The sequence below is a fragment of the Typha angustifolia genome, chromosome 1 (assembly GCF_048772165.1).
Source record: "Typha angustifolia cultivar Huaian chromosome 1, ASM4877216v1, whole genome shotgun sequence".
Classification (NCBI taxonomy): Eukaryota; Viridiplantae; Streptophyta; class Magnoliopsida; order Poales; family Typhaceae; genus Typha; species Typha angustifolia.
In genome coordinates this window covers 10,665,761-10,691,239 of record NC_133239.1, presented here as the reverse complement: position 1 = coordinate 10,691,239, position 25,479 = coordinate 10,665,761, and the positions used below count along the sequence as shown (strand labels likewise).

Here is a 25,479-nt window from a genome sequence, read left to right as displayed (position 1 = left end):
ACTTTAAATGGATCATTTTTATCTCAACTAATCTATATCTGATCTGAGAAAACTATCTAAAATAACTATGTTTCAAAGGTCACTAAGATAATCAACCCTCGACGGATGATCTATAAGTTTCTTATTAATTGCTATATGTTTTAGTAATTAGTTTCAATTCGAGTCTGGATCCATAGTTTTTACCCAATTTAGAATTTTTTCACATAAAATTATTTGTGTTTGCAGCAATCATTTTTACGCTTTATTTTTCATATATTATTATTGATAGCGTGTGATATAGTGCATACCTAAAGATTCATTAAGACACATTTTTAACTAGTAATATCTGAACAACAATATATTTAAATATTAATGAAATACAATATAATATAAGTCTAATTCAACTAAGTTTTTGAGCCCAACAACCACCAATAAATATAGATTCAAGAACAATATAATGTAGACCCAAGTCAACTAAATTTTAATAATGTGAGCCTGATGATTCACATTTGGTTAGAGGTTCATTTGCTTGCAATTCACCAAAAAGTTTAAAATAAAGGCTAAAAAAACCAAGATGATTACATGACTTCCTAAGGTTAGGAAGAATTTCCTGCATGTATGAAATAATAAATTAGAGAAGCCATTGGCTCTTGGGTAGTTGACATTTATAAATAATTCATAAGCCATTACTTCATTATGGGGGCATATATTATTATTAGGTTTTCATATATACCCATCAATGACCAAAGGCCTTACCTTGTGCTGCTCTTTTCCTCCTTTTTAGAATCAACTAGTCTTAAGATCTCCCCTAATTTGCTCCTTTGAATCCTTCCTCCAATTTTTGCTAGCTTTGAAATGGCTTGGCCTCTCCAATCCACCAAAAGCTATGTAAAACCTCATTGTGGCAAGAGCCAAGCTCATGTCCTAGATACCAATCCATCAACATAAAGTTCATATTTATTCACTATGTTATCATCAAAATATATCAACTAGCTAGTACTTCTTATACTAAATTCATGGAGAAGAACAAGAAAGGATTAGTTCTCAAGACAATAGAGAGATGTTACTCACTTGGTCATCGAATAAGCGCGAGCACGCCATCCCCGCCAAAAAACAAGCTATGGAGGCGCTCAAAGTCCACCGGTAGGCACCAAGTTGCACCGGACGGATGCTTTACGGTATGTGTTGGGCCCGATAAGGTGCGATTTTTAATAAAGACAGAATGTGTGAATCATATATTGTTCAAGATACTCCTTGACGAGGCTGAGATGGAGTATGGGTTTGCAAGCAATGGCCCATTAGAGCTGCCCTGTGACGTCGAATTATTCCAGAGAGTGATGTGGGAGATGGAGCAGGAGATGTTGTCTTCACCAACATGGTGCAGCTTCCCTAAAGCTTATGGTAGATATCAGCTTATGAGCCCTGGTAGGCTCATTGTAGCCGGCAATTTCTGAGCTTGTCTTGCCGACTTGTTAAGATATTTGATCTCATGTCTAATTTACACTACAAATTTCTTCTCAAGTAGATATAAACATCTGTATGCTAACACATCTAATTCTTGTCTTCATTAATCTTGGTTAATTTAACCCAACTATTTGAAGAATAAAAAGTTCACAATTCAAGGCAAATGGCAATTATAATTAAAAGAACACTCCATTAGTGCGGTTTCCAATATGGGTAGAAACATAAAGAGGATGCTTAAAGAAATCAAATCCTTGAAATTAGATTGCATAATATCAAGTTTTACTATCGTGTTAAGTGACACTTTTTTAATTATAAAACAGCAAACTATATTACTTAAGAAAAGGACTCAAAAGTTATCTAAAGTATCCCAGTACACAGGTCAAGTAAAATGGAAACTTTTTTTAGCATAGTTTTGTAATGCAATTTTAATCACAATCCATAGCAGTGCAAACTTTCCCTGCTTGTACAAACACTTGCAGATTACTGCATAAAGAAATTACAAGGAGTTAGTATTGTAAATCACATTCGCATGGGCTCAGAATAAATTCACAGATCACAACAAAGAACAACAAACTCATAGCTATGGATGGGTACACTCAAACATATGCCAAAGCTATTCATTTACCTGAACCATTTGTATAGATAGTAATCCCTAGAGTACATATGTAATGATCTGGTATTCCAATATGAATGATCAACTGTAGATATCATCGTTTGATTAGAAAAAGTGATTTGCACCATCTTGATACTCATAATACCATGTGTATAGGATTCTTTTGCACTTATGTTGCAATCTAAGTGTATGATTTTCTGTATCAATTATGCTTGGCCGCATTTTCTCAAACAACCAACTCCCTCTTCCTGGTACTCTTGTCTTGTAATCCAGAACTCTGGTGCATCCTGCTCACATAAAGAAACTGATTAACAGCTAACTTAAGCAATATACATCATCATTCAAAAACTTAACAGATGATACAATTTGCAAGGATTAGCAGCAATGCTGAAGAGCAGCAATCTGGATTTTGTGTACAATCTTTGTTCCATCAGTACTGCCTACTTTATGTTTGGGTGTGCAATCTTGACACAGTAATTCATTTTGAGAAACCACAAGAAAACCATTTATTTCTTAGAGTTATGTGAAACTGTGATAATTTGACTTTTGGCAACTTTCGGACTTTCCATGATCTTGCTTGTTCACAATGAAGGTTAAATGGAAGCAAGAGGTTGTACTGGGATAGTACCTTCATGATTCCAGCAAGGACTGCCCCTCCCAAGTAAACCATATGCTTTCGCCGTGGAGGATCCTCAATTCGCAGCCTTAGTTTCTGTTGATACAAGATTGTATGAGTACATGAAAAATGTCAGTTATATCTATTATGTCTTCTGTAATCACTTAAACTTCCAAGTCATTTTCTCATATAGTGGTATTTTAATGTTATGTAAATCATAAGGGATTCCAGACAGAATGGACTGGAAGTCCAGCCATCGAGTAGATTTATCTCAACCTGAGTGCAGTATGATGGAACATAGAGTACAATAGAAGGCATACTTGGAATGAGAGTCCTTGTTTGTACACAAAGCAAAATATATTTTAAGAGGAAATTAAAAACATATCTAACTAAACCAGAAGTATCTCAAGAAATTGCCAGAGCATAAACTGAAAGAATTTAACCATACTTCAATTACATAGAAATGAAATAGCGCACAGTGAGGTGCATATCATGATCTAAGTAATTGATAGAAGAGTAAGAATAGTACCTTTAATCCATCCTTATTTCCTTTCAGCACTACGTCAAGATAACGATCAAGAAGCTCCTTCTCCAAGCTGTTGAAAAGAAGTGCATTACAGCTATGATCTAGTAAGGTTTATCCATAAATTTAAGATCAATTGCTTCTTATAGAACATATCAGAACACAGGACAGCTGACAAGCGTCGATCCTCATGCTCTTAATTTAAGTTTCTTAAAGGTACTATCAGGACAGATTTGTTAGTTAGGAATTGTATAGGTTAAGCGATCTGATAAGAATGCATCTTACTGCAAGTATAAATTAAGGTTTGAATAGTCATATCCTAGTTAAGCATACATCTGTGATGTCTATCATCATGCTCGATTGTATGTTGACTTTTAAGCTACATCTAGTCCAAGTTGAACCAGTCTGATGTGCCCCTTACTCATACCAGTTTAGTAATTTCAGACAATAAATAATTCCAATACTTGTATTCAATCAGACAATCAGACATGCTAGTTGACATGCACAGTTTGTCAATTTGTTTAACCCACAAATTCCTCCACTTGCTAATCACAACTTTCCTTTGTTAGTCAAGGACCATTAAATATAGAGCTGCTTCAATTGCACTAGGTTACAGGTCTAAATAATTCTCCATCAGATTATATATTTATATCCTAACATCTTAAGTTATCTAATGAAGAGTGATCAGTACTACAATTAACCAAACAATTCCTAAACATCAAAGATGAGCTAAGTCAGTGGTTGCAGATTGATGCCATAAAAGACATGAAGGACAGGATCCCTGTTAGAGAATGAGGCAATTCAATCATGCACTACTTGTAAGTTTCATTCCTATGTACCATTAAATGGCAACTGGTCTCCTGAAAATGAATTATTTACTAATAGAAGACATCAAGATTTCACATTGTAGAAACTTTGACAGCTGACCTGTCTGTGGCATTTTGATACTGAATTATTGAAATGCAATGTCACCTTCAGAAGAAAACTATCAAGGCAGCATGAGATACATCGCTTTTCTCACAGATATATTTAGGCCATTTGAGATAAAAATCACCAATCTGTCTAGCTTATAAATTAGAAAGTACATCCATGAAAGTTGAAACGGCTGAGATATCTCGGATTGCACATCATGTTCCTGGGCTCAGAAACTTAGAATAGAGTTCATTTGTTAGAAATGCCTTTGTCACTTCCTTGATGGACATCTCAGTGAAGAACTTTCAACGACTGCTCATGCTTGGGTAGGCGACAGTGCTCATATACTCATCATTCATCTTTTACTCAACTGAATAAAAATGTTTAATTGAAAACCAGGTTTTAGCTACTCTATACTGCAAGTGACAATAAAGCTGCTCTATTGCTAAACCTGAAAGTTTTTTTTTTTCATTTCTTTCAATAATATTAACATGTATCTAAAACATTACATGTCACTTCTCTAAGCTCATATTTCCAATTTCGTGTGATTGAAGTTCAGATTTCCAATTTAATACTCAAAATCTACAGCTTAAATGAACTCTATATTCGTATTTTAATTTAATAATTTTGTTTCCACTTTCTACCCTACAAATTCCACTTCTAGCTGCCAATGACAGAAAGCAAAAGGAAATATTTTATCTACAGTTGTGTATAGAAATGTCCAAGGTAAAACTTAAAAGCAAACTTTAAAAGATGTTCAATCATACCGACTGGGCAATCCAGGATACATGGTACTCCCACCACTGAGAACAATATGTTGGTACAGCTGGCAAAAGTAGATTAAACTGATATAAGAAGGAGCTAATCAACTACCATGTTTTAGAGAAACAACATCTACCTACTACATAACAATTAAATCACCATTACACAATGAGCAAGTAATTTTGACCTTACAAACATGCTGCATTCATATACAAGACAAAGTGTATGCATTACCTATGCATACAAGAAAATTAAGACTATAAGCTCATTCACCTTTGTATATTTGATCACCTCACATGGGAAATGAAATCAACCTTATTCTAGCTTAACTGAACTCATCCTTAGTGCCTTGCAGATAAATATCTAGCTTCCTTGTAAATGATCTGTTCTGTCAAGCTGATGATTTCTAGTTCCTAAAGTATCTTCTGATGGCCAAACTAAATGGAACATTTCAAAAGTTCATTGAGAAGGCCTATTCAAGAAAAAGATCTGGGTTGTAAAAGCAGCATTGCTTTTGACATTAAAACAATTGAAGTACCATAAGCCATTTATCTAAAATAAGTAACAAGCTCAGGATGTTTAAGACCATGAAGGATTTGATGTGTGATTCCATGAAGTATGACAGTTAGAAATTTAGCTAACACTAATATCTGAAAGCTTCAAATTTTTCCCACACATGGAAGATAAAAAAGCAGGTCAAATACCATCATCCGGTTGTCGATATCCATCTCTTGAATGCATCGGAATGCCATGTCTGCCATTCCGTCTCCTTCAACATCTATGAGTTCCTGTACCAATTTACACTACATTAGTATATTCTATTTTACATTAACAGAAAAAAAATATATATATATAAGAATGATAGCAAGAATTCTAGTAGAATTAATAAAGGAAAATAGCAGGATATAATAGGATGTAGGATAACTGCTCTTCAACAAATAATATGAAAATTACATGACTAAGATAACTGCTTGTACTGGTGCTGCAAGAGGCACTGATGTTATTTTACTATCCCAAGGTTTTCTATTCCAAAAAACGACCCCGTGCCAGTCCTGTACTTTAATTTTATCTGCTTCTTTCTTTCTGATACCAGGGGCTAGTGAAATTGGGAATGAGGAAAGTCTATCAAATCCTCTCCGCTTTGACATTGATGGCAAGAATGAGGATGAGAAAAATTGGCCCACCCCCTCTTTTCTTATTTAGATAGCATTACTGATAAAAAAAAACATACATTGATGTAACACCAATATGAAAAGAACATACTTACTGGTGTAAAAAGAGCCTCAGGGGCCTGGAACCTTTCAGTGCCAACTTTAATAACTCTTCCATCTGGCAGCTGATCAGATAAAGTCAGAATGGTAGGAGAAAAAAAGGGAATACAAGATACATTGTTATTTAAATATGGATACATTGTTATTCAAATATATCATGAATGTATGGAAAAAAATTCAGAAATAGCTAAAATAATCATGACTAAAAACTTATATGTCATATGAAATGGCCTCAAAATTTGAAATAAAAACATACCCCAGGGAAAAAAAAGGAAATATTTCTCAAGAAAAAGAAGAAAATAGGAAAATAGATTAAATGAAAAATGGCCTCCCTCTCCTGCAGAAAATCACAAGGAAAAGGAATAACACTAATTTGAGGATCATGTTGCATGTTTATCAATTGCTTTCTGATATCAAGCACTAGATTGACCTTTAATTTGACTAAGGATTACAGGACATGCTACAAGTAAAAGTTTCTTTTTATGTTCTACGTATGGATTGAAGTATCAATCCGTCACAATCCATATTGCCGAAATGGATCGGCTGATATGGCCGATCCTTGATCTGAATCATCTAAAATGGAAGATTGATATAGCTGATACGGCCGATACGCATCATTTTTTTAAGCACCCATTCTTAATCCCAAAACTGATATTTAGATACTTGGTTCTGGATCAAGCCAATAATCAATCTCTACTTAGAAGTTAGAACCTTGCTTAATGAGGATTTTAGTTGCCTATTCCTTCCAATATATGACCAAGGTCAATCCAGTATATACATATATTGTCATTGATTGGATTCAAACCCTAATTATGGTCTTCTACGATTCCTTTCTATTATTAGCCCTTATGACAGCATTTCAGGTGCTATATTGATAGTAAAAAGGCAAAAGCCAACAAAGGAAAAGTTCAAACAAAGACAATAGCAAATAGACTGTTATTTAATAAAAAAGTAGCATGCCTATTGACATGTCAACAGCTCCCTTATTTCCCATTATAAATACTTATTATTATTAGTTCATTAAGGCTCATAACCTAGGAAGAAACAACATCAGGATTTATTTTTCAATGCTTGAAGACAATGGCACCCTTTCTATAACCTGTCTGATTTCTTCTACAGGAATGAAGCATGAAAAGTAACACCAAGAAAACTATAGCATTTAAAAGCATACCCAGTTGCAAATAGCAACTGGAGGCTGCTGAAGCTATTAAATTTAAGATTCAGGCCCTGAAGGAAAAAACCAAAAAAGTACTTCAGAGGGAGCAAGAGACAAGCACGTCGATGGAACTAATAAATAATAAATAGCTCCAACTAACGAAGTTACCACCCATAAAAATATCATAATCTTCTTATGTCCAAATCAGTCTAGATTTGGTTCGTAACAGTCCAATTCTTAGCTTATTAGAATGTCTTAAGCTCAAATGCAAAGGGTAGATTAAGAAAATTATATTTGTTGTTCCTTATCAGCTTAATCATTTAAGCTCTTATAGAAAAAAGCGAAGTTTACATCAACCGGTATATAGTGTGTCGCTCATAGCAGTACAATAAAAATATCTTTGACAACAAGATGAGTACATAAAAGGAAGTCTCTCCAACAGATGTGGTACATATGAATTACAGAAATTCATAAATCGGAAAAGAAAAGAAAAGAAAACCACTTACAGTATAACTTTTGACTAGAATTGTGGTTTCTAATCCCAATTGGTACTCACGTTTGTAATCATAACTGCAAATATTGTCGTGCAAATGGCAAGGAAATTGTAAAGCCACTGATGACAGGTGACTACAGAAATTGATTTCATTTCAATAGGAGAGCAAGTTACCTTATATAACATAGCTTCTCTTTTATTTCTCTGACAGTTTCAAAATCTGCAGACCTGTTCATGGCATACCTGCAATGGAGAAAATTTAATCATGTGAATAAGGAAAATATGTCAAACTATCGCAGAATTCTTTTACATCAATAAGTCTCACCCTCTACGAGAGAGAAGATCAACAAGATAGGACGTTATGTGCCTGCCAGCTACATTCATTCTCTTGGTAAGATGTGGGTATGAGTATCCATCAACCACTGGAACCTAAGTGCAAATCATTTTGAGGTAAAGCATAAAAGATCTACAAAGAGATGTGAATCAGTGATACACAACTAACAAGAATTCTGATTCATACTCTTCATAGATCATTGAAACTAAATGAAGAAATACATAGACAGGAGAAGCAGAAGTATGTCGCCATACTAAAGAAATTAAAAGGCAAATTCTCCTTTTGTGCTAGAAAACGGAAAAACCATGCAAAGAACTAAACTAAATCTCAAGTACCCACAAGCAGTATTGATGCAGCTTTGTTCAAAGAAATGAGAGACATTTTCTGTTTATTTAGCGAATTGCAGATATTTAATCAATTAAAAAAAATAAAAACTAACAGAAAATTCGATTCTAAGCAAAACAGCCTACTTGGGAGCACAATAAGATATCCTATTTCTTCACTTTGATGGCTTTGCATAAACAAGGTTGATGAACATACAAGAAAAATACTCAAACAGTAGATTTGAAGATAGTAATAGAAGTCTATGTAGTTACTAGTCACCATGAGATGAAAAGGAAGCACATCATACTGGTAAGAATGTATTTAAGAAACATGCAATTTTCATTGTCTTCCCAAACATGTTTTTACGAAAAAGCCATAAAGAAATGTAAACTTCCTTGAAGTTGTGCTTGAACTTCTTAAGTTCCAATAATAAGGAATGAGGAATTAAATAGAAAACATCATACCACATGAGTGACACCATCTCCGGAGTCAATAACAAGACCAGTTAGCAAGCCTGTCAAACATTGTTGTGTCAAGAAAGAAATATATGCAAGATTAGTTGAAGACAAAAGCCAATATATCAAAATAGCATTGGCATTTAAATTCAGTTTATTAAATAGAAAATATTTGGTAATTTCTTCATATTAAGAAACAGAAATATTTTATCCAGTGCATCAAAATTATCTTGAAATAATTTACCTCAAAAAGTTTAAAAATCACCTTGGGCATATAATGTCAGAACAGCTTGAATTTGAATAAAAACACCAGCAAAGTTATACTTTTCAAACATAGTCTCGACCTGTTAAACAAGAGCTATATTAATAAGACTAAGTAGATTTTGCATAGTGTAATTACTTAATTAATTGAATAATTCTGTAAAAGAATGAAAGGAAGCACAGAAAATTTGAGCCACTAACAGAAAGAACCTACCATTTTTTCACGGTTTTTCAGAGGATTGAGGGGTGGATCTGTGAGTAATATTTTACATTCTTTTGGGTCCACCTGAACAAAGAATAAGAATGAGAGGATATAATATCATTTGTTCACCAGGATCAAACGTTTGACAGGATGGAGTCCTCTGATTCGAAACTCAATTTCAGCCATCAATCTCATTTTAAATGCCTTCACTTTGAAAATGTAAAAACAGCATAATGCCAAACTAAAATGGTAGGACTCATTAGTCAAGGTACTGGATCCACACCTTTAGTTCACTATAAAATGCATGATCCCATACATGGCACATATCATCCCAATTCTGCACAATCCCATTGTTGACAGGATAAGATATATCTAGTTGGTGCCGCATTTCCGCACAAGCTGCTCCAACAACAATATCCTAAATAGGAAGAAAAAGGCACAGCCAAGAAAAAGCACTAAGATTTTCTAAGGACCAACGAATACTAAAGTGCATACAACAATAGAAAGAGTACATGTAAGTAGCTGCTAAATACAACTGTTTTAACTTGTAAATGAAAAGAAAAACATAAACCGGATGGCTAAAGGTGCTTTCTCTTTCAGACTATGTTTGTTTCTACTTTTTTCTTTTCTGTGCCAAATTGACAGATAAAAAATAAAGACGAATAATACCAAACAGGCCCTTAAGCATCAAATTTTAAGTTTTAACAACAGATGCTAGATACATATAATCTAACTTCTTTTCTTGATTTGATTTTAAGAACAAGGAAAACTACCGTTAGTTCCTGCTCCTGGAGTGACTCTTCGTAACGAAGCAATGGCCTTCCAACCACGCAAGGGAACACCGAAGTAGGAAAGTTCTCTCCAGCAAACCCACATTTCACATACTGCGATAAGAAATACATAATTTAGAATTGCCGAGTATTTTGGATTTCTCCAGCAAACCCACATTTCCCTGATGGATTTCTTAAAAAAAAAACAGAGAGTAAATTTGAGATCTATAGTAGAATAGAAGAAGCCACAGCAAGAAAGTTAATCAACATCTTATGCCCTAAAAATGACAAAGCAAAATTAGGGTCCCAAAAACATCTCCTAAAATTAAACAATGAGCTTACTTGGTACAAGTTTCCAATCAGACTAATTCGTGACAACTCCAACCCTAAATGCTTAAACCAAATTCCAGGTAAACAAATCCATTTTCGATTACTGATTCAATTGTTTGAATTAGAATAGACAACAACACAAGAAAATCGAATCTGGCCTACAGATCCGATCGAGATCCGCCGAGAGATTAGAAATTGAAGATTAATTTACAAGCTTTACCCCTGTCCCGTTGTCGCACACCACAACGTTCCTGCTATCCATCTTTGATCTCTCTCTCTGTCTCTCTCTGTCTCCTCTCTTTCGCTCTCGTTCGCTCGCTCGCTCGCTCGCTTGAAGTTGGAAATGGAGAGGTGAGTGCAAACGTAAAGGGAAGCCGGCAACGATTCCGCCTACGTTGACGAGTAGTGGCATAACGGGGGTTGTATTCCAAATTTCCAATAAAATGGCATATTTTCATATATACCCTCTGAACTAATTTTTATTTCGTATTATAAATTTTACAGTTAATTTACTTATTTTCTAATTTACACTGAGCAAAACATTATTAGTTCAATTACAATACATTATATAATTAAATTGTTACTATCCGACCACGTTGGTTAAGTCGAGTCAAGTCGAGTCGAGTCTATTTATCTCATGATGTAAGCTTTTTAGACAAGTCTAGTAATGTGAGTCATTAAGGCAAGTTAAAATAAGTCATGACCGCCCTTAAGGTAAGTCTAATTAAGACAAATCTAAATAAGTCACGACAACTCTTAAGGTAAGTCTAGTTAAGTCAAATAAGCTTTTAAGACAAGTCTAATTAAGTCATGTAAGCCTTTAAGACAAGTCCTATTTCGAGTCATGTCAGCCTTTATCCTAGTAGGACTCGTTGTAACCGATTTCTATATATAAAGGGGTTAGGTTCTTTTGTTAGGCATGCAAGAATCAAGTATCTAAGTATTGAGAATTAATTGAGTTTAGTTATTTTCTTATTATCGTATTTACCATTTTATCATAGCCGTTAGATTGTCTTTACCTATCTAGGGGTAGATCATAGTCGTACATCCTCTAAAGCTTCTAAACCCTAATCACCTCCTACCTCCAACAGCCACTCTACTATACGACCATTTACCACTGCCTTTGGCCGTCTGCCACCCTCTGACGACCGCCACAACATCGGATAATTACCGTTTTGCCCTCTTTGACCTATCTTCACATTTTTATTTTTAACTTTTCATCCCGACCTCCGATTTAGGTGAAACTAGAGATATTAGAACTCTAACTCACGAGGATATCTCTACCTAAATTTTTATAATTTTCTTACATCCATATTGGTCCCGATCTGGTCCGCAACATAAATTACATATTTTGTATATTAAGTACATAATATGTTCCAATTAGATAAACGAACATTAGTTCAACTATAATATATTACATAATTAAATTTAGTATTTATGCGTAATATATTCGAATTTTTATTATATTTATTTTACTTAGTACAAAGTATGACGAATTTCACCGGTATATAAATATTCAATAACTAGGTAATATAATCAGTCATTAACGTTCCCATCTATTATAAAATTAAAGTATTTAGTAATTATAAATTATCGTAATAAAACTAGGAAATCTAAGTAACTTTTTTATTCAAAATTCCTGAATGACTAACTGTTACTAACTGGATCTAGACTGATCTGGACGTAAGAAAATTATGAAAATTTAGATAAAGGTAGTGTCGTGAGTTAGAATTCTAATGGCTTTGGTTTCACCTAAATCGGAGATAAAAGTTAAAAATAAAACGTGGAGATAGGTCAGAGAGGGCAGAATGATAAATATCTGACGCTACGGCGGTCGTCAAAGAGTGGTAGACGGCCAAGGGTGGTGGTGGATGGCCGTAAAAAGATAAAGCGATGTAACGATAAAAGATAATGATGAAAATAATAACGGGCTAAACTCAGATTTCTTCCGAATGATAATTATCAACACATGTCCACCCCTAAATGTAAGTAACTAACTTGACTCAACTCGAGTAGACTCGACTTAACCCATGTGGTCGGATCGTAACACTAACTTAAAAAATATATATATATGTTATATTTATTTTTTTTTGCGCAAAAATCATCTAAATTTCTATAATTTTAATTAATTAAGCTTCAAATTAAGTGATTTGACCCAATTACCGATATTTTTCATGTTAGAAGAACGAAAAAAAGAAGTAAATAAAAAATTTAGCAAATGTATTAAGAAGTCTTCCTTTTATTTTTCACTATATATTCCTTAGGGGGTAAATTAGAAAAGGACATTGGAAAAATTACAAATAAAGCCCTCTCTTTTTTCTTACTTACAGATAGACCCCTACATTCTGATAGAAAGATCTAATCTAAGGTTATCATAAATTATATAACTAAATCAAACTCTAGAACATAGATTATTTTCCAACAGAATACGATTAAATCAAAGCTTTAAAATACTAAAATTGCAACCAAATACTGAATCAAATAAATTAATTAAAGAATCCAAAACTATTGTTGTTTAATATCAAAATCCGAAAGAATTATTATTATATAAAACATACAAAATCTAACAGCAGTATAGTTGACCATTTCATCATCTCATTGGCAATAATAATAATTTGTCAACGTAGTATTAAACTTACATTCCTTCATTTTCTATTATTATGATTGAATTCATCGGTAATAATATATGGATCGCACTTAAATTTGAACTAAAAATTTATATAAAATTTCCATTCAAATTATACAAATCTTCAAGAAATTAAAAGTTGACTTTCATTAAATTTTAGCTCTCTGTTTTGGGATCCTGTTTAAATAATTTGTTGCATTTCGTATCGTTGTTATTGATCCTAATCACTGCTTAATTGTTTCAGGCTACGTACTCTGAGAAATGGGTAGAGTTTGCTTTCTTCTTCCTCTTCTCTTTATTATGTTTCTTTTAACTTTAGATTCTATTAATTTCTTCTGCATGCTTTTTGTTGGAAAATAAATTTGATTGTTTGAGAAAAAAAACTAATTCAAAGTAGGAGTTCATTTTGTTATATTCTTCTTCTTTTTCTTATCTAGATATTAGTAAACTTAAGCCGATAGAAAATGATAATTTTTAGTCTTTTATATAAATAATATCTTTAATTTCGAGCACGATCATAGTTATCAGATGCTTGCTCGGAGATCAACCCTCACTGGTTACCTGGATGAATCAACTTTCACTGAATCTCCGGCCCCCGGTTTTGGGATAACATATTTTGTTATATTCTTTTTTTTCTTTTGAAAGAGGAAAAAAAGAAAATCTACTTATCTGAATATTAGTAAGCTTAAGTCGATAGAAAATCGATAATCTTTTAGTCTTCTGTATAAATAACATCTTCGATTTCGAGCACGATAAATAACACCCTCACTGAATCTCCGCCCCCGGGGTTTCGAGATAATACATTTTTGTTGCATTTCTCTAACAGAAGAATCTTGGCATCCAACTAGTGACACCACCAATGTGGATTACTGGTTGAATTGGAGAGCATTGGTGTGTGCCATTTGGGTGCTGTCAAGCATTGTGATAGCATCCATTTTGATATGGAAATATGAAGACTCTCATCATCACCAAGAGGAAGAAGAGATTGGATCACAAGGAAGAAGGGTGGGAACTTTGTATGATGATGAATCTTGGAGGCCATGTCTCAATGGAATCCATCCTGCTTGGTTGCTGGCTTTTAGGGTTGCATCCTTCTCCATCCTCCTGGCATTGCTCATAGTTGACATCAGGATGGAAGGAAGAGCAAATCTTTACTATTATACAGAGTAAGTCTACTTCTTAATTTAGAGAAATTTGTATATAATACTCCGCCTTTTAAAACCTATTTGCGGTTTAATATTTGCTAATGGAGCCCTATGTTTTCATCAACTATGTGCATAAAATAATATGCTGCTAGATCTGTAAACTAAACTATACTAATAAGATTATAAAAATACCCTAATCTTATTCAAGAAATAATCTCATGCCTTAAAATTAAAAAAAGAAAAGAAGAAGAATAATAACAATAAAATATAAAATTTCCAAAGATTTTCCCATTTTGATATGGAAATATAAACTGAAATAAACATATAATTTACTTGTTCTCAAAGTTTGATATATTTTTATTTTTATTTTTTTGGGACACATATGTTAACATGTTCCATTGACCTACAAATTAAAATTCTTTAATGCATATATTTTTTTTATACTAATAATTCTTAGTTGGTTCCTAAAAATAATGTTGTTGGTTGGGCAGTTGGACACTTCTGCTGGTAACCATATACTTTGCGGTATGTAATTTTTCATCAATCTTTGGTTACTATTATAAATTTGGTGCATTTTATTTTTATTATCATTAAGACCCTATTATTATGTACATACTTAATATTCAACCCGTGTATTTTTTTTATTATTACCTCAAAAACACTCTGGGTTATATTTAACCTAAGAGCTAACGTCGAAATAGAAAATATTCTATTACTTATTTAGAAAATTAAAATTTAAAAAAATCTAAAAATTATCTATGCTCATACTATCTAAGGGTTGAGTAGTACATATTAACTTTTGTAAAAGTATTATAGTCACTATATATGTATAATCAATTTAAGTTTTATATATATATAGACTAGATCGGCGTGGTTTTTAGGTAATAAAAGCAAAATTTATGGGTCGAATGATAAATACTCGTTTAGTAGAGTGATAATGAAATTAAAAATAGGAATAAATATATTTTACTTATTGTATTTTGGATCAAAAATCATTTGCCTCATTGAGATTTGCTTGAAAATAATCTATATTAAAGAAATATATACTGAAAGAGAAAATTCAGGATAGCTCAGTGATACAAAATAAAAGTTAAATCGATAATAAATTAGAGATAAAATAGCACATATATCATGAAATTTTAGTAATCAAAGGTGTATTTTGGTCAAAAAAATATACGAGGATAAAATAAAATAAATGAAAATATTGGGTGTGTTTTATAAATTTAATTCGTGTCTTTCCTTAGCTTGGATCATTGTTGTCCATTTATGGGTGCCGTCAAATATCTTCCAAGAAAGTCAGCTCAGATGAGATTGAATTAGATGTTCATCCATCCAATGATTCAGAATCCCATCAAAATATTGCTCGAAAAATTGCTGGATTTTGGGGTTATTTATTCCAGATTATTTATCAGGTAAAATCTCCTCTGAATTTTATTTATGTTGTCTCCAAAATACTCAGTTAATTTTATTCACACAACTACTTAGAAAACATCCTATTTAGAATGTTTTTTTTTACTATTTTATCAAAAAATATGTTAGAAATTTAATTTCTATCCTGTTATTTTAAAATAATTTTTAACTTCCCTAAGTAGTTTATAGTATTATTTTGAGATATACTAAAATTTATAGTGATCGGCATTACTATAAACTCTTGTTTAGATTAAGAGTTACACATTGATTTACGATGGTTTTGCATCTTAAAATCATATTATTTTTCTTATTTTCAATCGCAATTAGTAGATGATAAATTTATTCAAGAGATAGATTCATCTTTACCTGATCATTATTGCAAGAGCCTGGCCATATTAATTTTATTCATCTTTACTATATTCTACTTAGATTCCAACAAAATAAAACAACATACATACATTTAATTGTTATGTCATGAACTAAGTAATTATTCACTGTTGGCAGATAAATGCTGGTGCTGTGATGCTCACAGATTGTGTATTTTGGTTCATTATTTTGCCTTTCCTTGCCATCAAAGATTATGATCTCAGTTTTGTGAGTATCAAACTGCAGTATTTTTCCTACACTATATAAGTTTTTGCAGCAAATGGTGAAAAAATAATAATAAGAGCTCATATTTCTTTGTCAGCAAATATAGAGAAATTGTGTTTTGACATCTAATTTAAACTTAGGTATCTAAAATAGTTACATTATGATATCTATGAAGCAAGCATTAATATTCATTTATAAACCTAAGATGCATAGATGCAATTTCTTGAAATGCATGAAATCAAACACCCTTGTAATGTTTCCATAAATTAAAATGTTGTAAAAATAAAGTGGCCAGCAAGTAATATATTTTAATCTATGCCGCTTATGAGCTTGGCTCAAGCCCTAAATGAGCCGAGCTAGATTTAGCACATTCTACTTAGAATTAGTTCAATATATTTTTAATATAATATAATAGGTTTATATATATATATATATATATAATATATATATATAATACTATGTTATAGCATAGTTGGTTTGCACTAATATATTCTACATATAAAATGATCAATTTTTTTAGTCTAATATTGAAAAATCCACCTCTCAAGGTGTGAGTGCTGATATTATCATAAAATAGAATTATGTTGCAAATTATTCATGTGTTAATCTACTAAGCAACATGTATAATTTTCCCTTGTTTTTTAGGTACTCTTTGCAGTTCATTCAGCTAATGCAATTCTCTTCCTTGGTGACACTGCATTGAATAGCTTGGTAGGTTCTTCTATCCTTAAATCTAAATTGATCAAGAAATTTATTTTTATTCATTTTATTAGGGAGATGATTTCTTCACTTAACTCTTCTTCTTATACATGCATGGCTATTATTTAATCAGAGGTTCCCTTGGTTTCGAATTGCATACTTCCTAATCTGGACAGCCATTTATGTCATCTTTCAGTGGCTCATCCATGCTATCGTTGCACTCTGGTAATTTTCATGATAAATTACTTTAATTCTCATCTTTTTAAAATTTAAATTTAAATTTAAATTTAGTTTTTTTTCCTTGTTCTTAATTCTTTTCTTTAATCTTTTTTTCTCATTTTTTTTAACCTTACAGGTGGCCTTACCCATTTCTTGATTTGTCATCTCCTCGAGCTCCTTTCTGGTACTTTTCGATAAGAAAAGGAAATAATTTGTTATTATTCTCTCTGATATATAGATTGGACAATTAAATCAACTTTCTTAATAAAAATACTTGTTAAAATGAGTCAAATCTACACCAGATATCCACACGACCAAATTTCACTATAAATCAACATCTATGCTCGACATATTACTCGAATTTATCTCCTCTATCATGAGCTATATTCTAATTCCCTTTTTCTTTTTCCTTTTTATCTCTGGTGTTCACAACTTCTCAGGTATCTTGGAGTGACATTATTACACTTTCCCTGCTATGCAATGTTCCTTTTGATTATGAGATTGAAAGGCTTCCTCTTTACAAGGTGGTTTCAGTCCTACCGGTCTATGGAGTAGTACAAGATTAAACACTTCTTTGTAGTGTTCTCTCGGAGCTTTTACAGTTTAATTGTAGTTATTATTTTATTAATAAGATTGGGCTCTTAAAAACTGAGCGCATATATCTTCTATAGTTGATACAACTTTCGTTCCGATGGAGTACATATAATTGAAATTATGGTGCGCACTACAACATATTATTATTAAATTAAAAAATTAAAAAATATAATTAAGCTACACAAGTCCCTTTGCAAGATTGATCAATTTTATTTTACTTTGTTACTATTAATACATTATCAAATTACTATTTACAAGGGTTTGGATAATTCTACAAAGTGAAACAAAAAAAAGGGTCATGATGCAAATCAAAAAGTCATTTTAGCCTAACAAGCATAGACTTTGGCAAATTTTCGTATATATGTAAGAAAAGGGGCACAAAATGCAAGAAAAAACATATAATGTGAACAATAAAATCATAAAAATATAGGACCTCGGTTTTAATATTTTATTAACCCACTAACTAATCTAAAAGCTAACATGTTATAGAATGATAATTTTATAGTTTATATACTAACAACTTGGTGCCTAATTTACTGTAATATTATTGTCATTAAATTAAGCATTGACTTTCTATTAGATATCTAGCTGCCCCACCCTTAATTATCACCGCATAAGAACATATAATCAAAATTAGAGATTAAATTAGACTAAGATGAGGATCAGTATCATATTAGGTAACAAGTTAATCCAAAAACTTAAGCCATTAGGTAATAAGCAGACAATATATATATATCATATCTCTACAATTCCATTCACAGTTTTTGGCATCTTTCCACTCTCCTTTTCGTTGAATGGCTGCTAGTGCTACTCACTTTGGGTTCAGCAGGATTGGTGGTTGGCTCCCATTTAACTGTTGCATTTAGTGGCCTTGTTGACTCTAATCACCATTTTCTGGCTACTCTTGAGAAAATGGGTATTTATTTCTTCTTCTTTTCTTCTCTTCTTCTCTTTCTCTTTGTGTTGATATTAACAAGCTTAATTAAGCAGATAGAGATAGAGAAGGATATCTGCCAGTTTTAGTCTTCTATATTGTTTACTTGTGTATTTCTCAACAGGAGCATCTTGGCACCCAGTGACAACTACTGATACCACCAGTTTAGATTACTGGTTGAATTGGAGAGTAGTGGTATGTGCCATTTGGGTGCTGTCAAGCATTGTGATAGCATCCATTTTGATATGGAAATATGAAGGGTCTCATCATCACCAAGAGGAAGAAGAGATTGGATCACAAGGAAGAAGGGTGGTGGGAACTTTGTATGATGATGAATCTTGGAGGCCATGTCTCAAAGGAATCCATCCTGCTTGGTTGCTGTCTTTTAGGGTTGCATCATTCTCCATTCTCTTGGCATTGCTCATGATTGATATCACTGTGGAAGGGAGAAGAAACATCTACTACTATACCCAGTAAGTCTATTTTTTCTTCTTTTTTTACACCATAAATTGAAATAAACACATATTAATATTTACTATGATATAAGACTTCTTGTTCCATTGACCCAATTATAAGAAGTATTAATTCAAACTTTTTTTTACACCAATAAAATAAGTTAGCTGATTCCTGACTTGTCTATATAATGTTGTTGGTTGGGCAGTTGGACACTTGTTCTTGTTACCATATACTTTGGGGTATGTTCATCTTTATTTACTAATATTACTTATTCACTTTTATCCCCATATTTTATTCTCATTCTTCTTATTCCTTCTACTTATTCGAAGAGATATAATCTCCCTCATTGTTTAGCTTGGATCATTGCTATCCTTCTATGGATGCCTTCAAATATTTCTCAATAAAGTTAGTCCAGATGGAGTTGAGATTAAAAGTAATTCAGATATGGAGGATGGACCACATATTGGCTCAATTGCTCCAAAAACTGCTGGATTTTGGAGTTATTTGTTCCAGATTATTTATCAGGTAAAGTAACCAAGTGAAATGCCATTTTAACCAGTTAAATAGTAGGGAATCCAGAGTTAGTTTTTTAGCTAAGCAATTAAACTTGTTTATACTAAGTTAATATTTCAAGCTCAAATGTTTATTTATACTCAGTTTATTGTTTAAATAAGTGGGTCAATCTTGAACAAAAGTTTAAACCAAACACAAACTGTTTGTGAATAACTCCAGGAAGAAAAAAACAGACATCTTTTCAGATTTGCACATTCAGTCTGCTTTAACTTTGCTTATTACTGTTGTCAGATAAATGCTGGTGCTGTGATGCTCACAGACTGTGTGTTTTGGTTCATTATTTTCCCTTTTCTTGCCACCAAAAATTATCATCTGAATCTGGTGAGTAATCAAAGTTTTAATTTCTTATAACACTTTATTCTCCTTTTTGCAGCAACTGTTAGGAGAAGATCAAGTCTTGATATTAATTAATAATTATGTGTTGCTTGCAAGCAAAGTCTATTTTATTATTTTCATATAAAAAAAATAACAGATGCAATTTAATTATATTTGATTTTTTTTTTAAATTTAGCATAATAGAATACGTATTGTAAATAAAAAAAATTAAATATAATTAAATTACAAAAGCTCCTAAATGAGTTCACACACAAAATGTGCATTCTGTAAAGCTAAAGTAGCCCATGTTTGCAAATAACATGTGTTTTAGTCCTATCTTGCAAATCATTTGCATCTATGATTGCCTTTGTTTATTGTTTTCTTTTGTAGACACTTATTGGTGTTCATTCAGCTAATGCAGTTTTCTTGCTTGGCGATACTGCATTAAATAGTTTGGTGGGTTTTCTTTTAATCTAGCTCAATTGATCGATACATTTTATGAATAATTATATTTAGCTCTCCCGAACTATCATACGTTTTCATATACACTTCTTGTTTTTTTTCTTCTTTATTGTCTATATTAGAACTCCTGAACTAAGAAATATATTCATTCGCTCCTCAGTTAGGAAAAGATAACTATAAATTTTCTAATATAAAATATTTTTTAGGTTAGAATATTTATATGAAGAATGATAATAGTTTAGGAGGGACTAAATATAATTAATCTTAAATTTTATCCATTTTATTGATGATCCTTCTTGTTCTTATGCATGGTTCTTTAGCGGTTTCCATGGTTTCGAATTGCATACTTCCTACTATGGACAACCATTTATGTGATCTTCCAATGGATCATCCATGCTATCATTCCACTATGGTAACTTGTGATGATAGATTACTTCCTTAGATTTATATATTTAATTCTATTCTTATTGACTTCTTTCTTCTTCTACTCCTCCTCTCACTATAGGTGGCCTTATACATTTCTTGATTTGTCATCTCCTCAAGCTCCTATGTGGTGAGTTCCTTTTCCATTTAAAAATTACTCAATTTTTCTTTCTTTTAAACAATCTTCAACCCATAATTTTACATCAAAAGTGATTAGTCCATGATATACATTATTGATCTCTGATCTAATTAATAGCTTAAGTTTTTATATCGACTAGTTATTATAATGTTTAGTTCACTTGTGGAATAACTTCTACTACTTAATTAACTATGCTCATTTTTTAAACTTGTACGAGAATACTTATACCCATTTAGGTTACTATGATATTTAGTTGTAAATTGGTATAATGATATAATTAATACACTTTATGTGGTTAAAATATAGAGTTATTGAGGAAGAGATGAAAGGAGAGGAGAGAGAATGATTGAAAAGGATAAAACAATAATTGATTTAGATAAAATAAGAGAAGATAGAGAAGTAGGTATTAGTAAACTAATATTATCGAGATAAGTTATATTATTTAGTCATCTAATTATCTTTTTTCTCTCTGGTGTTCATGGCTTCTCAGGTACCTTGGTGTTGCTTTGCTGCAGATACCCTGCTATGCAGTGTTCTCCATAACCATGAGATTGAAATGTTTCCTATTAGTGAGGTGGTTTCCTCAGTCCTACCATTATGTGAAGTAAAACTAAGCATAAGTATTTGAGATGTGAGAAAGAAAGCTTTGTTATATATCTCATTGGTTTTAGATGTAGGTCCAATATGTAACTTAAAACAAAGTTGTCTGTTGTTGATTAGATAATTTTCATATTAAGAGTAAAATATGCTTAAGCAGTAAGATATCAAATTAAAAATAAGAGAAGTGTGTGTGTCTCTCTCTCATAGGAGGATACTTAGTCTCTAAGATATCAAATTAAAGTAGTTCAAAACTTTGTTCCACTTGGAAGTCCAAAGCAAGCATGAGAGAGAAAAGGTGAGTAAGATGGAATGTGTTACTTGGAGTGATTTCATGATAGTTTGATGTTAAACAATTAGAAAAGAACAAAAAGAGTAGCTTTCACTTCTTTTATGGTATGCATATATCTTTATATTTATATATATATATAGATTCAAACTTTTTCTCAAGTTGCTATCCAATATGGGAGCCAACTAACTCTATACCTTAGAGCTGTTTATAATATAGGGGAAAGTGAGTTTTAGTTTGGTTGAAGTTTAAAGTATCCTTAATTTTCATCTGTGATATTTAATGCTTTTATAATTTTAACCCGTGTGGAACCGTTAATTTTTCTGTTCAATTGCGGAGAAATTCTTTTCCCAGGATTGTTTAACTCTTGATAGTTTTGCTATTTTTCTTCTCTCTATTGGAGTGTTTGTAATCCTTAAGCTTTAGAATTAAGACACCTCAAATTATAGCTTAATCATAGAGTGTAAAATATAATTTCCCCCCCTAAATTAACACCAAAAGCCTAATCTCTCCACTTCTCTCCTGGCCACCACAACCAGAGGAGCTAGGTCCTTATTTTATGCAACTTTGTCTCAAGGTTTAAAGCCCAAAAGCAATTGTTCTTTTGTTCTTAATTAGGTAGAACAAGCAAGTTGCTATTCTCCTTAATATGAGCATGAAGCTCTTTAGAAATCATTTGAATGTTGAAACTTTCATTTATTTTGTTCAAACAAGAAGTACATCAAGGAAAGTTCAAAGAAGACTCCAAGGAGATACAACAAAGATGAATCTCAAAATGACCTAAGAATTTGCTAAGGAACTTACTCCATGGAAATAAAAACAAATTGCTAATTACTGGACTTAGCCTATGAGTCCATCAGCAGTGAACCTGCATGCTTGCAGGAGACATCTTGAAGGCTCTATCCCATGCATACCTAAACTTGACTGAGGCCATACTAGGGATTCTCTGGCCATTGTTCACAAGGTAGGAGATCCCCTCAAGGCGAAACGCCCTGCGGTCGACCGGCATGGAGCTGGAGAAGCCCTCCGACTGCAGGAATACCTTCGATAGCGCGCAGCGGCACGAGTTCTTCACCTCTACTTCAAACACTGGATCATAGCCAACCTTCAGTCCTGTGTTTGTCTGCTGCACCTTCACACTTGACAGGCCACAACGCTGGCTCTTGCCTGCAGTTTGTAACAAATAAGTGCAACAAGTAAGTAATTAAGCTATAGAAACCATACAATATATTTGAAAGATTATTGAGTGCTGAAGCTTGTGAACTTACTTACAGTACCTTTTGCAAAGATGCAGAAGAGGAGGAATGAAACTAGTAGCTTGAGAGGAGGTGCCATTGTGTGTTTACCTTTCCTCTAAGGCCTCTCTCTTTTGGTGACTATTTATAGAGAGTGGTGGCATTCTATGGGCTGTGTCCTATTCATTTAAGAACCAAACTGGTTGGATTTGTCCACTGATTAGAGATAAGATATGTTAAATTTACCAGTGGAGATTTCCTTTTCCATGGATTGAAATCTTTCCTCCTATGTAAGGACACAAGGAAGTTGATTTGATGTTGTCATCACCCTTCAACAAAGGACACATGACAGGGAGTGCTTTACATGTTCTGTAGATGTACATAGATTTTTTACTATCTAACCTAACTTCGCCGCTCTTTGATAATTTAAGCTTTTAAATCAACTGGTTATCTGACATATTATTATAGTCTAACTTCTTAGTGTTCTAGAATTTAAACCTCATTTAATCCATTTCAATTCTGGATTGCACATAAAGGAAATACTTTTAAAAGTACAACATATATTATTAGTCAGTTACTTAAGTGTAGAAGGTGACTTTTAATGCTCAAGAAGCTAACATGAGGAGATAAGCCATTGGAACTTAAATGGTAGGACATAAAGTTGGAAAGAGACATCCCAGATTAATTGTCAGACCCAGACAATTAGTGCTAAGAACTTTCTCAGTATATCCAACTACTCCAAGTAGTCAATGGATTAATCAATAACTATTCATTCCTTCTTCTATCAGGCCTTCAGTGCTAAGAAACTTGAAAGCCTTCAAAGTCTATGTAGTTATTAAGAAGACCAACTTCCATACTTCTTACAAAAATTCTATGATCTATAGGAAGATTAACAAAAAGATAATGACCTTAACCTAAGTCTTAGCCTTCAACTTGAAAGCCTTCAAAGTCTATGTAGTTTTTAATCCTTCTGTGGTTTGTTAAGATTGATTAACAAATATTCTGCTACAACTTCATAATTGAACCACACAAAGCTCTGAATTTCATAAATTTTCTTATTGACAATTATGTGGCAAAACACCAAATTATACAACAATCAGATCCTAACAAAACTAGCAAAATTCCAATCATATGAACAGACATAGGTAGAAGTGAAATTTTATACTAACCCTAATATAGAAGAATACATGGCTATCTACGAATAATCAAGAATATGTAAACTAACAGAATTAATCATATAAAATAAAAATAATCAATACAAGAAACACGTAAGAATTATTGCGTGGAAAATCCCATAAAACTCATGAGTAAAAACCATTGATAATTTTTCAAGAATCAAAATATATAACTACCGATAGTGCTGCAAATACAAGAATCACTTATAGACCGCTTTTAAAATATTTCTCTTTGCCTAATCCATTTTATAATCATTCAAACAACATTCAACCTGCGATATAAAAGAATTTTAAATACTTTTATATGAATCTCTAATCTAGGCTTTACATATATACCAAGTTGTGCAAAGAAAATACATGGCTATCTATGAACTCTTTTCTCTTTTAAAATAGTATATATTCCATCGATAAATATTGTCTCAACGGACTATATTAATTATCTAAAGAATTTTTTTTCTATTTGAAAGAAAAGTCCATAAGTATTCAACCCAATACTACCATGCAATTTAACTTATTATGCAGTTAATTCTTAGAAAAATACTATAGTTTGCTGATAAATATTATAATCTGCTGATAAATACTGTAAATTCTTAAATACTTATGTGAAGAGTGCTAGGTGTCAAATACATTGTCTACAGACTTCCTCTCTTAAAAAAAATATTATTTAGTAGATCATCAATGTAATTTGTTGATAAATGTAGTCCTTATAAATCCGCAAATAAATTTAGAAGCATATTGCTATTCTTTTTTTTAAATTTGATGCCATTTGATATTTAAATGTGTTAATATATTAATAGTTTTATCATATCTTTGTCATCTAATACTGATCGTTATTATTTTAGATACATTAAAACCCCATCCAATTCTTTATAATTTTATCTCTAATGAGGATATTTAAATTTGACATCTGATTTAGTTATGGAGATCTTATGAAATTGAGCTAAATTACATAAGATTAAAATGTAATTAACGCTTATTTTAAAAATAAACTAATTTCTCTGAAAATATATTCTTTTAGTAACAAACCCAAAAAGTAAATCAAGAACACTTTGATTTACTAAAAATATATTCTTTTAGTAACAAACCCAAAATGCTCATTTATTATTACTAATTAAAATAAGGTGAAAATGTT

The 25,479-nt window shown here is 32.2% G+C and overlaps 3 protein-coding genes across 6 annotated transcripts; 1 reads left to right on the top strand and 2 right to left on the bottom strand.

The window, feature by feature from the left end:
* Window positions 1-1,772: 1,772 nt before the first annotated feature.
* On the bottom strand, window positions 1,773-10,848 carry LOC140765694 (actin-related protein 2). Of its 2 annotated transcripts, XR_012105220.1 has the most exons (16): window positions 10,686-10,848; window positions 10,139-10,249; window positions 9,649-9,783; window positions 9,378-9,449; window positions 9,168-9,246; window positions 8,912-8,961; window positions 8,115-8,218; window positions 7,964-8,032; window positions 7,803-7,866; window positions 6,137-6,205; window positions 5,574-5,657; window positions 4,875-4,933; window positions 3,202-3,268; window positions 2,685-2,768; window positions 2,069-2,343; window positions 1,773-1,926 (listed from the first exon to the last, which is right to left on the bottom strand). XR_012105220.1 is itself a non-coding variant. In XM_073104901.1 (15 exons), exons 1-15 carry the CDS (start codon window positions 10,725-10,727, stop codon window positions 2,263-2,265), a joined length of 1,170 nt encoding a protein of 389 aa, XP_072961002.1. In that variant the 5' UTR covers window positions 10,728-10,848; the 3' UTR covers window positions 1,774-2,262. The 2 variants fall into 2 exon arrangements, 1 of the variants encoding a protein (XP_072961002.1); XM_073104901.1 differs by having other exon boundaries at window positions 1,774-2,343.
* Window positions 10,849-18,615: 7,767 nt separating this feature from the next.
* On the top strand, window positions 18,616-22,338 carry LOC140760643 (uncharacterized). Of its 2 annotated transcripts, XM_073097705.1 has the most exons (9): window positions 18,616-18,665; window positions 18,808-19,156; window positions 19,345-19,378; window positions 19,494-19,664; window positions 19,944-20,033; window positions 20,418-20,483; window positions 20,810-20,901; window positions 20,995-21,042; window positions 21,542-22,337. In XM_073097705.1, exons 1-9 carry the CDS (start codon window positions 18,662-18,664, stop codon window positions 21,657-21,659), a joined length of 972 nt encoding a protein of 323 aa, XP_072953806.1. In that variant the 5' UTR covers window positions 18,616-18,661; the 3' UTR covers window positions 21,660-22,337. The 2 variants fall into 2 exon arrangements, with proteins under 2 accessions (XP_072953806.1, XP_072953859.1); XM_073097758.1 differs by lacking the exon at window positions 20,418-20,483 and having other exon boundaries at window positions 21,542-22,338.
* Window positions 22,339-22,609: 271 nt separating this feature from the next.
* Window positions 22,610-23,373, bottom strand: LOC140760816 (uncharacterized). 2 transcript variants are annotated; one of them, XM_073097955.1, is made up of 2 exons: window positions 23,215-23,373; window positions 22,610-23,104 (listed from the first exon to the last, which is right to left on the bottom strand). In XM_073097955.1, exons 1-2 carry the CDS (start codon window positions 23,270-23,272, stop codon window positions 22,794-22,796), a joined length of 369 nt encoding a protein of 122 aa, XP_072954056.1. In that variant the 5' UTR covers window positions 23,273-23,373; the 3' UTR covers window positions 22,610-22,793. The 2 variants fall into 2 exon arrangements, with proteins under 2 accessions (XP_072954056.1, XP_072953974.1); XM_073097873.1 differs by having other exon boundaries at window positions 23,206-23,361.
* Window positions 23,374-25,479: the final 2,106 nt, after the last annotated feature.

Bases quoted from the DNA above. Each gene is read 5' to 3' on its own strand.
- LOC140760816 (XM_073097873.1), bottom strand. From the start codon at position 23,272: ATGGCACCTCCTCTCAAGCTACTAGTTTCATTCCTCCTCTTCTGCATC. The intron at 23,105-23,205 runs GTAAGTTCACAA...TACAAACTGCAG, and splicing joins CTTTGCAAAAGGTACTGTAA to GCAAGAGCCAGCGTTGTGGC.
- LOC140765694 (XM_073104901.1), bottom strand. From the start codon at position 10,727: ATGGATAGCAGGAACGTTGTGGTGTGCGACAACGGGACAGGG. The intron at 9,247-9,377 runs GTAGGTTCTTTC...CTTGTTTAACAG, and splicing joins TGAAAAACCGTGAAAAAATG to GTCGAGACTATGTTTGAAAA. The intron at 8,033-8,114 runs GTGAGACTTATT...TCTCCATTGCAG, and splicing joins GATCTTCTCTCTCGTAGAGG to GTATGCCATGAACAGGTCTG.
- LOC140760643 (XM_073097705.1), top strand. The intron at 19,665-19,943 runs GTAAAGTAACCA...TACTGTTGTCAG, and splicing joins TGTTCCAGATTATTTATCAG to ATAAATGCTGGTGCTGTGAT. The intron at 20,484-20,809 runs GTGGGTTTTCTT...ATGGTTCTTTAG, and splicing joins ATACTGCATTAAATAGTTTG to CGGTTTCCATGGTTTCGAAT.